Below are 13,961 nucleotides of genomic sequence, written 5' to 3' on the forward strand. Positions count from 1 at the left end.
GGCAGCTCCAAGTTAGTGGAAGTTGCCTCAGAGGATATTATAAATGCACGGAAACAGTAGGATCCTGGGGACAAGCACTCGTTTTTAATTTTTTTAAAAATATACTTGAAAGTGCTCCTGTTGGCAGTACAACAGCTGAATTGAGAGCTTTTTTTCTTTCCTGCTAAAGGTTATAATTTGTACGGCTGTTGTATCACCTCCCTTTCCCTAGGAAAAACCATGTATGAAACAACATGATTTCCATATTACACAATCAGTATGTTCCTACTTAACTACGTAAGTTGATTAGTGTTGTAGAAACATGCTGTAACAGAACAAATTGTGTTCTCACCACTTAATAACAACTACTTTCGTCTTTCAAATATTTTGTTCATTTGCTTTTTCGTTTTATTTTGTTTCAAAGTACACCCTCAAAGAACTTCCTAATACAATAAACCTGGCCTTAAAAGTAAGCTTAGCAGAGCTATTTTGGGATTATGAAAAAATAATTAACAAGATAGAGGTCCGCCCAAGTAATCGGAACCATGAACGTGATCATGATTAGCCCAGTAAGATTTTTTTATGAAAAAAATTTGATATACCTGATTTCTACTTTTCTTTGTTGTTTATTTTTGAAATAGTATTTTGGAGGTATGTTAATTTTCCAAGCTTGATGATATGTGTGAATATCAGAAAAAAAGGTGACATGTAAATAAAAAACCAATAGAATGACTTAAAATACTAGTAAGAATAGTATAGCATTTATTTTATCATTTTTCCACCCCTGTTTTTGATTTTACAAGTTCGTGGGATATGAGTAAGTTCCTGAACATTCAGTGCCGGCTAAGCAGGCTCAAATATCCTCCTTTTGCTAAAAAGTGGATCAATATTCGAAAGTCGTATGGAAACTTTTACAAGGTAAAATTTCTCTGTTTTATTGATTATAATGCTCTTAATGATAAATTTATTACGTTTTGCATGTGTGTTAAGTTGTGATTTACTAGGTGCTTTTCACAGGAAAAGGCTCTCTACTTTAGTTTTAAGTTTTTATAATCCAAACATGAGGATGATCATATGAGTTTAGAAAGTTGAGCTGTTTTGTTTTTTTTTTTTCAATCTGTTACCATTATTTGAATAGGTTAGCTGTAAATACATGATCTTCAGGGAGCGGTTTGAAACTGTGTGGGTGTTCAATATGTGAATCGTTTGTGGAACAAATGCTCCCCACTGAATTTTAATTTTATCAAAGTTAATACGTATGTGTAGTGTACAGTTTTAAAGTAGTACTACAAGGCTTATGAAAAATGGCCTTCATCCACTACGGCCCTCACCAGTACTGGTTATTTTTCTCCTTACTCTTCTTATTCTCCTGAGGCAAACACTTCCAGCTGTTTGTAGACATTTCTTACCTTCATAGTTTATTTACCTTCATGGTTCTAAATGATATGCTTATCCTGTTTCTTGAATTTTCAGTTTGAGATACGTATGGAGTTCCTGCCATGGAAGATGAAGATTTGGCTCTATGAAAAAGCCACCATACCTGCATGTCCTTCCCCTCTGCGTGTCTTCTGAATCAGTTACATTATCTTTATAATCAAATCATTATTCAGTGCTTATGCACCTGTAGCAGCGGAGGGTGTTCACAACTTCTCCCCAGATTTTACAAGTGCCTTCAGTTGTTTTCTTATCCTTTACTTTCCATTCAAACTGTAAATCATTCTCAGGATTCAGAACACCCGGTGGTGAGTTCTCTTCCTTTCTTCCTTTCTTTCGTTTCCGTTCTCCTTTCCTTTCCTTTCCTTTTTTCCTTGAAGACTACCTTCCTGCAGCCTTTAATCCTGTTCTAGTCTGAACTATTTGTTCTGCAGGCTTCTTCTAAAATCATCCTAGGAGATTCTTTTCTTGCTTCTCTGTCATGTGTTAGACTTTTTGTCATTTTCTTTCTTCCTTTACAACCTCATTTTGGTGAAGCAAATCCTAAAGTAGTTTTGTGAGAAAAAGTTCTTTCCCTTAACTCTTTTTGTAGTTTTAACATTTTTTAAAGCTGAGAAATGTACATAAAGAAGAGTGGAGTTTAATTGTTTTAAAGTGAAATCCCTTGTACCTTCCACTCAACTGCTTTCTTTTCTCCCAGAGGGCCCCCCCAAATAGTTCATACTTTCATGGAAATCATTTTTTTGTTTTTCTTTATAGCTTTAATATTTATGTGTATATCCTTGTACCATATAGTTTACTTTTCCCTCTTTTTGAACATGGTGTAATTATAGCATCATACTGGCTGAATTGTTCATTTTGCTTTTTTCCTCAGGATTGTGTTTGAGATTCATTGATGTTATGTATGTAGCTGTAGTTAGTTTATTTTATTGCTGTGGAAAATTTCATTGTGTGAATATATAGGAGTTTGTTTATCTGTCCTACTTTGGCCATTTTGGAAGCTTTTAGGAACAGTGGTGCTATAAACATTCTTGCACGTGTCTTCTGGTGCCTTCGTGCACTCATTTCTCCAGGGTATAAACCTACAAGTAGAATTGCTGGCTTATAGGATATGTGCATCATTGACGTTAGGTGATGCAAAACTAGTTTTCCGAGGGGGGTGTACCAGTTTGCACTCTCCCCAGAAGAGTGGGTGAATTTGTAATTGCTCCACGTCTTTGCCAGCATCTGGTATTGCCAGACACTTTAAATGTTTATAAATCTGGTGGATGTGGGATGCCATCTCATTAAGATTCTGATTTGCATTTGCCTAATTACTCATGAGGTGGAGCTTGAGCTTGTTTTTCTATGGTTATTGGCAATTCGAATTTATTTTGTGAAGTCCCTGTTTAAATCTTCCCATTTTAAAAAATGGGGTGATCTGTCCTTTTGTAATTGTAGATTATAATTTGTGATTGTTTATAGATATTTATCTTGGATACTAGTCTTTTGATTACATTTGGTAAATATTTTTTTCCTTTTTTGTGAATGTATCTTTTCACTCATTTTGTGATTTTTCAAAAAAAGCTTCTGTTATGGAAAATTACAAATATGTACAAAAGTTGACAGGTGTGATGAACCCTCATGACCCAGTTTTAACAGGTATAAGCTCATAGCCAACCTTGTTTCCTCTGTATCTCCACCCACTTTCCCCTTTCCTTACTCTTTTGAAGCAGATCTCAAATGTTATTTCATTTGATCTATAAACATTTCATTGCTCCAAAAAATAAGGAACTGTTTTAAAAAACATAACCATCATACCATTGTCACGCTTAGAAAAAAATCAACAGTAATTCTTTAATATCATCAAATGTCATAGTTTTCTTTTTTTTAATTTTTTTTATTATTTTTTTTATTTTAATGTTTTTTTATTATATGTGTTAGTCACCATACAGTACATCCCTGGTTTCCGATGTACAGCTCGATGCTTCATTAGTTGCGTATAACACCCAGTGCACCATGCAATACATGCCCTCCTCACTACCCATCACCAGTCCATCCCATTCCCCCACCCCCCTCCCCTCTGAAGCCCTCAGTTTGTTTCTGAGTCCCTAGTCTCTCATGCTTTATTCCCCCTTCTGATTACCCCCGCTTTCTTTATCCCTTTCTTCCCCTACCGATCTTCCTAGTCCTTATGTTCCATAGATGAGAGAAATCATATGAGAATTGTCTTTCTCTGCTTGACTTATTTCACTTAGCATTATCTCCTCCAGTGCCGTCCATGTTGCAGCAAATGTTGAGAAATCGTTCTTTCTGATAGCTGAGTAATATTCCATTGTATATATGGACCACAACTTCTTAATCCATTCATCTGTTGAAGGGCATCTCTGTTCTTTCTTTTTAAATTTTTGGTTAATTTTTAAAATTGAAGTATAGTTGACATTTATTAGTTTCAGGCATACAACATAGTGATTGGACAGTTCTGTACATTATGCTGTGCTCACCATCATATGTGTTACCATCTGCTAGCATACACCGTTATTACAGTATTATTGACTATATCCTTGTGCTGTACATTTCATCCCCATGACTTTTTTATAACTGGGAGTTTATACCTCTTAATCCCCTTCACCTCTTTTTTTTTTCCTTTTACCTTTTGTGTTTTGAATCAGGATCAGAATAAGATCCACACATTTACAGTTAGTTGACGTGTCTCTCAAGTTTTTGATCTCTAAATTCCTTTTCCACCTCCTTTTTTTCTCTAATGATTTATTATTATTATTTTTTAAAGAAATGGAGCCGTTTTGGGACACCTGGGTGGCTCAGTTGGTTAGGCGTCTGCCTTCTGCTGGGGTTGTGATCCCAAGGTCCTGGAATCAAGTCCCGCATCACATCAGGCTCCTTGCTCAGCGGGGAGCCCGCTTCTCCCTCTTCCTGCTACTCCCCCTGCTTGTGCTCTCTCTCTCTCTCTTTGACAAATAATTAAGATCTTAAGAAAAAAAAAAAAGAAAGACCTGGAGCCATTTTTCCACTGTCTGGATTTTGCTAATTGTGTCCTGTGATATTAATTCAAATGTGCCTCTATCCTCTGTGTTTCATATAAATTTGTAGGGGCTCAGTCATCTTTAGGTTTGCTTTTTTTTTTTTTTTTTGGTATACCTCCCAGGCGACAATGCATTCTTATGTTAGTGTGTCTTTCTCAAACCTTTAACTCTGTTTAGTCTAAGGATAATTATTAATAATTAGTCAAGCCATAAAATAATTTTCAAGTCTGTATAAAAACATCCACAGCTCACAATACATGAGAGTGTTCAGAAAGTTGTAGAGATAGTAAGGCAATAACATTGCCAGTGCTCTTTTGAGTAGAGAGTAGTATTTTTTGTGGATCTGTTTATGTTGACCAATTTATTAGGGGGCTCTTTTCTTTTTTTCTAATACTAGCAATGTATAGTCTTTGGCATGTACAAAGTATTCTTTTCTCCTTTTTAAAACTAAAAATGACTTTTTACCCAACCTTTCTTAGGAGTGGAAATAAATCATTAAATTTGAAAGTATCTCTTTCCTTCTCATACGTTTAAGAAACTTAGAGGGCAAGCATAATACTTTTCTGTTAAATAGCTGGCTTAAAGTGGCTTGGATTTTTCTGTAAGTAGGCTGAAACAATATGAATAAAAATACAGATTACAGACAATTTTATACTAGATTTTAGAAAATGAACTTATTTATGTGTGGCATGATCATACTCAAATGTAGTTTCAGAATTTACAAAATTATACAAACATGTTTGTTTCTTCAGTAGTTCTGTGTATGCATTAAAATGTCATTTGGGGGGGGGGCCCTGGGTGGCTCAGTCGTTAAGCATCTGCCTTCAGCTCAGGGCATGATCCCGGTGTTCTGGGCCCACTCCCCCTGCTTATGTTCCCTCTCTCGCTGGTTGGCTCTCTCTCTGTGTCAAATAAATAAATACAAATCTTAAAAAAAAAAATGTCACTTTTGAAGTAAAGGTAGAATGAAATATACTTTGGGAAGGCGAAAGCTATGTTTGTTTTTGTTCTTTTGTTTTTGTCTTTTTTTTTTTTTCCTGTACAAATACTCAGTTCTGGGTTGGATTTGAGATAAGTTTCCATGGATTTCGTTTTCCACTGAAATTAGACAACTTCTGCCCTTGCTCTTCATCTTGTTAAATAAGAAGAGGCTTACTCGCACATATAAAAAGGTTGAAAGCTGCAGCAAAATGTTCATTGCTTTTCTATGAATGACTGGACCGTCTTCTTTTGCAGAAATCCACAACTATTCTAAAGGCATATCAGTAAATCTCATCTCTAGAGTATGATCAGATTGTACATTACAAAGCTCTTTTCAGAGTCAGGTTATGTGGCTGAGCAGGAGAGTCTGAGAAAGGGTTTTTTATACCTACTCGTACTCTGGTGTTCGAAGGGAAGAAAAATACTGTCTAATTCTCTACAATTTTTCCAAATGGCTGTCAGTAGGTCTTGAGACTTGCAAATAGCTTTTCTCACTGTCAAGCCCAAGCAAAAGTGTGAACATTTAAGATTTTTTTTTTGCAATATGATTTTTCCAAAGACTCAGTTTTCTTCAAAATCCAAGAATCTTGTCACTGGAAGCTAAATGTTTTCTCCAGGGTCTTACAGAGATTTCTGAATTGGTTTATGTAATGAAAATGTCTAGGCTAGTTTTTGTAGCTCTTCTTCAAACCACTCAGCAAATTTTGGCCTACTCTTTTCCTACCATTCGCTTTCAAGTCAGTCATCTTGCTGAGAACTTTTCCTTGCCAGGCCAGAGGAAGCATGAGGTTTATGCGTTCTTCATCCAGGTTTTCACACAGCCATTAAATTTTAGACATGATTGAGTGAATTGGCCTTTGTTTAATAGAGTTAATCATTTTTCTGGCACTCTCCAGGACTTTTCATATTATCTCTCTCTCTCATATAGTAAAATATGCATAACAAAATTTACCATTTTAACCATTAAGTGCACAGTTTAGTGTCAACAAGAATATTCATACTGTCATGGAACCATTGCCACCATTCAGTTCCAGAACATTTTCATCTTCCAAAATTGAAACTATACCTTTTAAAGAGTGGCTCTCTATTTCCCCTTTCTTCGGCCCCTAGTAACCACCATTCTGCTTTCTGTCTCTGTGAATTGTACCACTCTAGGTATCTCATATAACTGGAGTCATACAGTATTTGTCCTTTTGTTACTGGCATATTTCACTTAGCATAATGTCTTCAAGATTCATACATATTATAGCACGTGTCAGAATTTCCTTCCTTTGTAAAGCTGAATAATTCCATTGTTTGAGAAGTTCCTTACTTTTGAACGCGAAAAAATACTTCATTATATTTATATCACATTTTGTTTATCCATTCATCTGTTGGTAGACACTTGGGTTGCTTCCACCCTTTGGCTGTTGTGAATAATGCTCCAGTGAATGTGGATGTACGCATAACTGAGTCCCTGCTTTCAGTTCTTTCGGTATATACCCAGAAGTGGAATTGGATCATACAGTAATTCTGCGTTTAATTTTTGGAGGATTTTCACATTATAGCAGTGGCACCATTTTACGTTCTCACCAGTAATGCACAAGGGTTCCAGTTCTCTATCCTTGCCAAAGCTTATTTTCCATTTTCTTGCCTTTTTTAAAAATAGTGGGTATGAAGTGGTATCTCATTGTGGTATTGATTTGTACTTCCAGAATGATTAGTAATGTTGAGCAGCTTTTTGTGTGCTTATTGGTCAGCTGTATGTATTTGGAGATATGTCTATTCAAGTCCTTTGCCCATTTTGAAATCAAGTAGTTTTTTTTTTATTGTTGAGTTTTAGGAATTCTTTTTTTTTTTTAAGATTTTATTTATTAGAGAGAGCAGGAGGGAGGCGTAGAGGGAGAGGGAGAAGCCGACTCCCTGCTGAGCAGGGAGCCCAATGCAGGACTCAATCCCAGGGACCTAGGATCATGACCTGAACCAAAGGAAGATGCTTAACCGACTGAGCTATTCAGGCACTCAGGAATTCTTTATATATTCTGGATACTAACCCTTTTTCAGATCTATGATTTCCAAATATTTTCTTCCATTCCATGGGCTGCTTTTCTCTGTTGATAGTGTACCCGTTGATATACAAAAGTTTTAAACTTTTATGAAGTTCAGTTTATCTAGTTTTTCTTTTGTTGCCTCTGCTTTTGGTGTTGTATCCAAGAAACCATTGCCAAATCCAGTGTCATGAAACTTCTCCTCTAGGTTTTCTTCTAAGAATTTTATAGTTTTGAGTCTTAGGTTTAGGTCTTTGATCCATTTTGAGTTAATGTTTTATTAGTGATTGCTTTGAATTTATAGATCATGTTGGGTATTATTGATAGCTGGATAATATTAAATTTTTCAATTTATGAACACAGATGTCTTCCCATTTATTTATGTTGTCTTTAATTTCTTTCAGCAATATTTTGTAGTTTTTGATGTACAAGCTTCACCTCTTTGGTTTAAAAAATTTCTTTTTTTTTTTTTTGCTAGTGAAATAAAATTGTTTTCTTAATTTCCTTTTTGAATTCTTCATTGTTTGTGCATAGAAATGCACCTGATTTTTGTGTGTTGATTTCGTATCCTGTGACTTTGCTGTCTTTGCTTATTAATTCTGACAGTTTTTTAGTGGAATCATTAGGACTTTCTGCATATAAGATCATGACACCTACAAACAAAGATTGCTTTACTTCTTCCTTTCCAATTCAGATCCCCTTTATTTTTTTTCATGCCTACTTGTTCTGGTTGGAATTTCTGATGTTATTTTGAATGGAACTGGTGAAAGTGAGCATCCCTATCTTGTTCCTGATCTTAGAGGAAAAGCTTTCAGCCTTCTCACCATTGAATATGATGTTCACTCTAAATTTTTTATATATGGCCTTTATTATTTTGAGGTAGTTTTCTTCTGTTCCTAGTTTGTTGAGTATTTTTCTCATGAAAGGGTATTTAATTTTGTCAGATGCCTTTTCTGCATTAATTGAGGTCATCATGTGGTTTTTCCCTTCATTTTGTTAATGTGGTTTGTTATATTGATTACTTTCATATGTTAAACTATCCTTGCTTTCCAAGAATAAATCTCACTTAGTCATGGTGTATAATCCATTTAATATCCTAAATTTGGTTTGCTAGTATTGTTGAGGATTTTTTTTTAAATATTTTATTTATTTATTTGACAGAGAGATAGCCAGCGAGAGAGGGAACACAAGCAGGGGGAGTGGGAGAGGAAGATGCAGGCTCCCAGCAGAGGAGCCTGATGTGGGGCTCGATCTCAGGACTCTGGGATCGCACCCTGAGCCGAAGGCAGACGCTTAACAACCGAGCCACCCAGGCACGCTTGTTGAGGATTTTTGTATCGATATTTATGAGGGATAATGCTCTAGTTTTCTTCTAGTGTCTTTGGGCTTGATATCAGGATAATGCTAACCTCATCAAATAATTTATGAAGTGTTCTTTCGTCTTCAGTGTTTTCCAAGAGTTTGAGAAGGATTGGTGTTAAGACTTATTTAAATGTTTTATAGAATTCACCATCAAAGCCCTCAGGTCCTGGTCTCTTTGTTGGGAGAGTTTTGATTAATAATTCATTCCTCTTTACTTATTGTAGGTCTGTTCAGATTTTCCGTTTTCTTCATGATTCAGTCTTGGTAGGTTGTGTGTGTCTAGGAATAGTTCATTTCACCTAAGTTGTTCAACATGTTGGAAAAGTTACTTTTGTAAGCACATTTTTCTAGGTGATATTAAATGAAAGGAACAGAATGCATTGCGGTATTACAGTTTAGGATAATGATGTTTATCATGGTGCTTTTATATCATTTGCTTTGTGATTTTTCCCGATAACCCAGTGAGTAAGGAGTATAACTATTAGTCTTATTTTTCAGATGAAGAGGCTGAGGCCCCAAGATATCATAGCTATACAAACTACAGAATATAAAACTTAACATATACAGAAGATAGAATAGTGGTTCTCAAAAGTGGAGGGGCATATTGGAATTTGGGCAGTGAGATTTTTACACTTATCAAATTGGAGCAGGTATTTAAATAGGTTGAAAAATACCTCATGATAATTTCTTTCATGCTGGATCTTCATTATTAGTCATAGAAAGGCTAGTTTTTTTTTGGTGTATCTGTCTAAGGAGTCTGTCAAATAAAATAATACATCATAGTAAAATGCCGTGGAAAAGAATGTTTGGGTTAAAATGGTAGAGCTTTGGGGTGCCTGGGTGGCTTAAGTTACGTGTCTGACTCTTGATCTCGGCTCAGGTCTTGATCTCAGGGTTGTGAGTTCAAGCCCCATGTTAGGCTCCATGCTGGGTGGGAAGCCTACTTAAAAAAAAATGGTAGAGCTTCAACTTAGATGTCCAGAACAATACATTTCCTTTCATAAATGATTTGTCAAATTATAAAACTGCAAACTGTTTGGATGTCTTGAGTATTCTACCTGTTTATATGTATTTTCATTTTTAACTTAAGATAATTTTTTTAAAGCTCTGAAGATTTGAGTTATTTATTTGCTTCATTTGACTAAGAGTATTCGCCCTTTGCCTAACTTTAGTTATTATGGTTAATTTTCCTTATTTTTCATAGTGACTTACAGACTACTAAAGAATTATTTACTAAGCTGTTTATTTTCCAGGTTCCTAGAAGCCAAACCAAATTGACAATAATGCTTGAAAAGCTAGGAATGGATTATGATGGGCGGCCTCACAGTGGTCTTGACGACTCTAAGAACATTGCCCGAATAGCAGTTCGAATGCTTCAAGATGGATGTGAACTCCGAATTAATGAGAAAATGCACGCAGGACAGCTTATGAGTGTGTCTTCTTCATTACCAATAGAGGGCACTCCAGCTCCACAAATGCCACATTCTAGAAAATAACAGCATTTTTGCCCTTTGCCCATGGATCATTCACTCTAACTGGAGTTGCTACAAAGAGGTAGCAGATGAATACTTATTGAATTAGTCCTGTGGTGCAAAATTTAAGCACCTTAAACATTTACAATCTTACTGCAGTTAAAGTTATATATAAATATGTGTGAACAGATTGTGTGGGGAGGGCATATTGAATTTTTTGTCACCAGCACTTTTGATATGAGCAGTATTTGTTACACAGTAACAGTTCCTGCTTAGAATTGACTTTTATAATTTAAGATGTCCAAGATGTGTCCCTCTTGGTTTTAAAACGCAAGGGCTTATTGGCGCTCCCCTTGAATGTCATATTTTATTGATGTTAAAATGTGTAATGTATTTCTACATTAACATTAGATCAAGTCATTTCTTACAGTGCAGGAAAGATTGGAAGGCCTTATGTAGCCTTTGGGTTTTAAGAATATCACACAGTCCTTTTGATTTTTGAATTCTATGTGTGAAGTTCAGCTGTGCATGGTGAATTTCATAAAGTACCTGGTACACATATCTGCCTACATTTCTTTTCAGTTTGTAGTTGGAAGACTTGTGGTAGATTATAGGGTCTTGTTAAGAATTCAGTTACTGGTGAGGTTAATGGAAAGTCAGAAGAAAATACCATTTAGAGGAATATAAGGGCTGTAGCTCAAGCTTTTTCACACATAAACATTTCAGTGGGGTTTTTTGGACTTCATTTTTTGATTCTCCTCCCTCTTGTGACATTTATCTGCCCTAATTCTTAAATCTAAGAGACCATGCTTTGAAATAGACTAAAAATAAGGGTCACCACTTAATTTTGCATTTATATTCAACATGATGAGTAAGGTTAATAAAGTCAAATAATGCTTTTTAACATATCTTATGTTTTTATTACAAGTTGATTTTACATAGTGAGTGACCACTAAATGTTAAATAGTTAATTCTTAACTAATTCTAAAAACAAAAGTGGGTTTATGGAGTTGAAAAAGCAAAACTCTTACCTAGAAGCTGAAAATATTTTCTGAGTTGAATTTCCCCCTATAGCTTTTCATGAACAATTTGCTTCTTTTACTTTCTATTAGCAGTTGTGATGCTACTTTATTTTAATGAATTAAATAAATTTTATAGAGGCTTCTAACCCTGGTGCCTAGGAAAAAAGAAGACATTTTTCTTGGTCTGAGAATTCTCTCCACAATGCTGTAGAAAGAATGAATTTTGCCTTTGAGCGGTAGTTGTAGAATAAGAATATAGACCTAACAAGTGGATAACAGAAGACGCAAGGGATTGCGATGCCCTTAGACAAACTGATACGGATTATAGCAAAACAAGGAAATCGAAATGTTTTACATTTATGCAGTAAACTTTGGGGGTGAAATGGATGTATGCTGAGATTTTTGTGAATCCTAAAAAGCACCATATAATATACATAAAGTATGGTTGCAAGTGTCAAAGAATTACCTTCAAATCCTTACTGAGTTATGGGGCCAGGGCAGAGTAGGGGAGAACAACAAATCACTCTTGAGATGTGGGTGCCGGGAGGTCCACTGGCACGCTTTTTAGGTGCTTTTTTCCCACATAGCCACCTTAACCTTAGAATTCAAATTCATGTCACAGCAAAACCGTAATTATCTGTTGCCAGCTTCTACAGTTGCTCATCAGCAGCTGAAATTGCAGTGGGGAAGTCTGAGAATGGCAAGGAAATATTGCCTCTTGTTTGTTTGTTCTTAAGTCAGACTTCTAATTTCTGGGCCGATTTTTTTCTTTTTGCAAAATAACCCAAGTACTGACAAACTCCTGTTGTATTTCTTTTTAAGACCTTCAGCATTACAAGCTGTCAATATCCTTTTGACTCAGTCAGATATTTTATTTGGTGATGTTTTACTCTCATTTTTTAAAAACTATTGAGAAGTAACTGACAAATGTAAGTGTATATATTTAAAATGTAAATGTGATGATTTGATGTACATTGTGAAACAATTACCAAGATCACATCACTTCATATAGTTAGCTTTGTGTGTGTGTGTGTGTGTGTGAGAGAGAGAGAGAGAGAGAGAGAGAGAACGCTTAAGGTCTACTCTCGGCAACTTTCAAGTATAAGATACCATGTTATTAACCGTAGTCAGTACTGCTGTACATTATGTCCTCAGAACTTAACTCTTCTTATGACTTGTATCCTTTGACCTATATTACCCCATCTCTTCCATCCCCAGCCCTTGGCGACCACCATTCTGTTACATTTCTATGATATTAGCCTTTTTTTTAAAAAAAAGATTGTACATATAAGTGATACCATGCCGTATTTGTTCTTGTCCATCAGCCTTATTTCACTTAGCTTTCCAGGTTCATTCACACTATTGCAAATGACAGTATTTCCTTTTTCTTTATGGCTGAATAATAATCCATTGTGTATGTACTGTTTGTATCAAGATATTTTTTGAGTTCTCTTGATTTCTTCTTTGATCCATTGGTTCTTCAGAAGTGTTTTGTTTAATTTCCACGTATTTGTGAACTTTTCCAGCTTTCCTCCTGTCATTGATTTGTAGTTTCATACCATTGTGGTCAGAAAGATAGTTGATGTGACTTCAGTCGTCTTGAATTTTTTGAGACTTATTTTGTGACCTAACATATGGTCTATCCTGGAGAGTATTCTATGTGTGCTTGAGAAGAACGTGTATTCTGCTGCTATTGGTTGAAATATACTGTATATGTCTGTTAGGTCCATTTTGTCTAAAGTATCACACAAGTCTCTTATTTCCTTATTGATTTTCTGTCTGGATGATCTGTCCATTGTTTTGCTGTCTATTTTTGTTTTTTTGGGGATCTGTTAATAATTAATATGCTTAGGTGCTCAGCATTGGGTACATAAATAATTGTTATATCCTTTTGATGAGTTGGCCCTCATTATTGTTATATAATAACCTTCTTTGTCTCTTGTTACAGCTTTTGAGTTAAAGTCTATTTTGTCCAGCGTAAGTATAGCTACTTCTGTTCTGTTTTCCATTTGAATGGAATATCTTTTTCTATCCCTTCACTTTTATCTTATGAGTGCCCTGAAAACTTAAGTGAGTCTCTTAATGGCAGCATATAGTTAGGTTTTGTTTTTGTATCTATTTAGCCACTCTGTGTCTTTTAATTAAAGAATTTAAACCATTTACCCTTAGAGTAATTATTTGTAGATAGGGACTTAGTATCTCCATTTTGTTAATTGCTTTCTGATTGTTTTGTAGTTCCTTTTTTCCTTTCTGTCTGTCTTTGTGAGTTGATGGTTTTTTGTAGTGGTATGCTTTCTTTTTATCATTTGTGTATCTATTATAGGCTTTGGCTTTGTGATTACCATGAAGCTTTCAAAGTATATCTCATAGTTACAACAATCTTGTGTAAGCAAGCTGACAACAACTGAACTCAAAAATTAAGCATTCCTTTAGCATTTCTTGTAAGGCAGGTCTAGTGGTGATAAATTCCCTCGGTGGTTTTTTGTTGTTTTTTTTTTTTTTGTCTCGGAAAGTCTAGCTCTCCTTCATTTCTGAAGGACAGCTTTGCTAAGTAAACTATTCTTGGTTGACAGTTGACAGTTTTTTGTTTGAGCATTTAGAATGTATCATCCTGCACTCTCCTGGCCTGCAAAGTTTCTGTTGAGAAATCTGCTGGTATCA

At 35.4% G+C, this 13,961-nt stretch overlaps 1 protein-coding gene across 1 annotated transcript in view; it reads left to right on the top strand.

The window, feature by feature from the left end:
* The window catches only part of ERI1 (exoribonuclease 1), a 32,027-nt gene extending 18,832 nt beyond the window's left edge, over window positions 1-13,195 (top strand). The window contains exons 6-7 of the mRNA XM_045779294.2: window positions 783-897; window positions 10,060-13,195. Of these exons, the coding sequence (XP_045635250.1) occupies window positions 783-897; window positions 10,060-10,302 (358 nt within the window). The 3' untranslated portion in view covers window positions 10,303-13,195. The remainder of the gene's footprint in view (window positions 1-782; window positions 898-10,059) is intronic.
* The last annotated feature ends 766 nt before the right edge of the window (window positions 13,196-13,961 follow it).

The sequence above is a fragment of the Ursus americanus genome, chromosome 27, assembly GCF_024610735.1.
Source record: "Ursus americanus isolate L20-20 chromosome 27, mUrsAme1.1.p, whole genome shotgun sequence".
Classification (NCBI taxonomy): Eukaryota; Metazoa; Chordata; class Mammalia; order Carnivora; family Ursidae; genus Ursus; species Ursus americanus.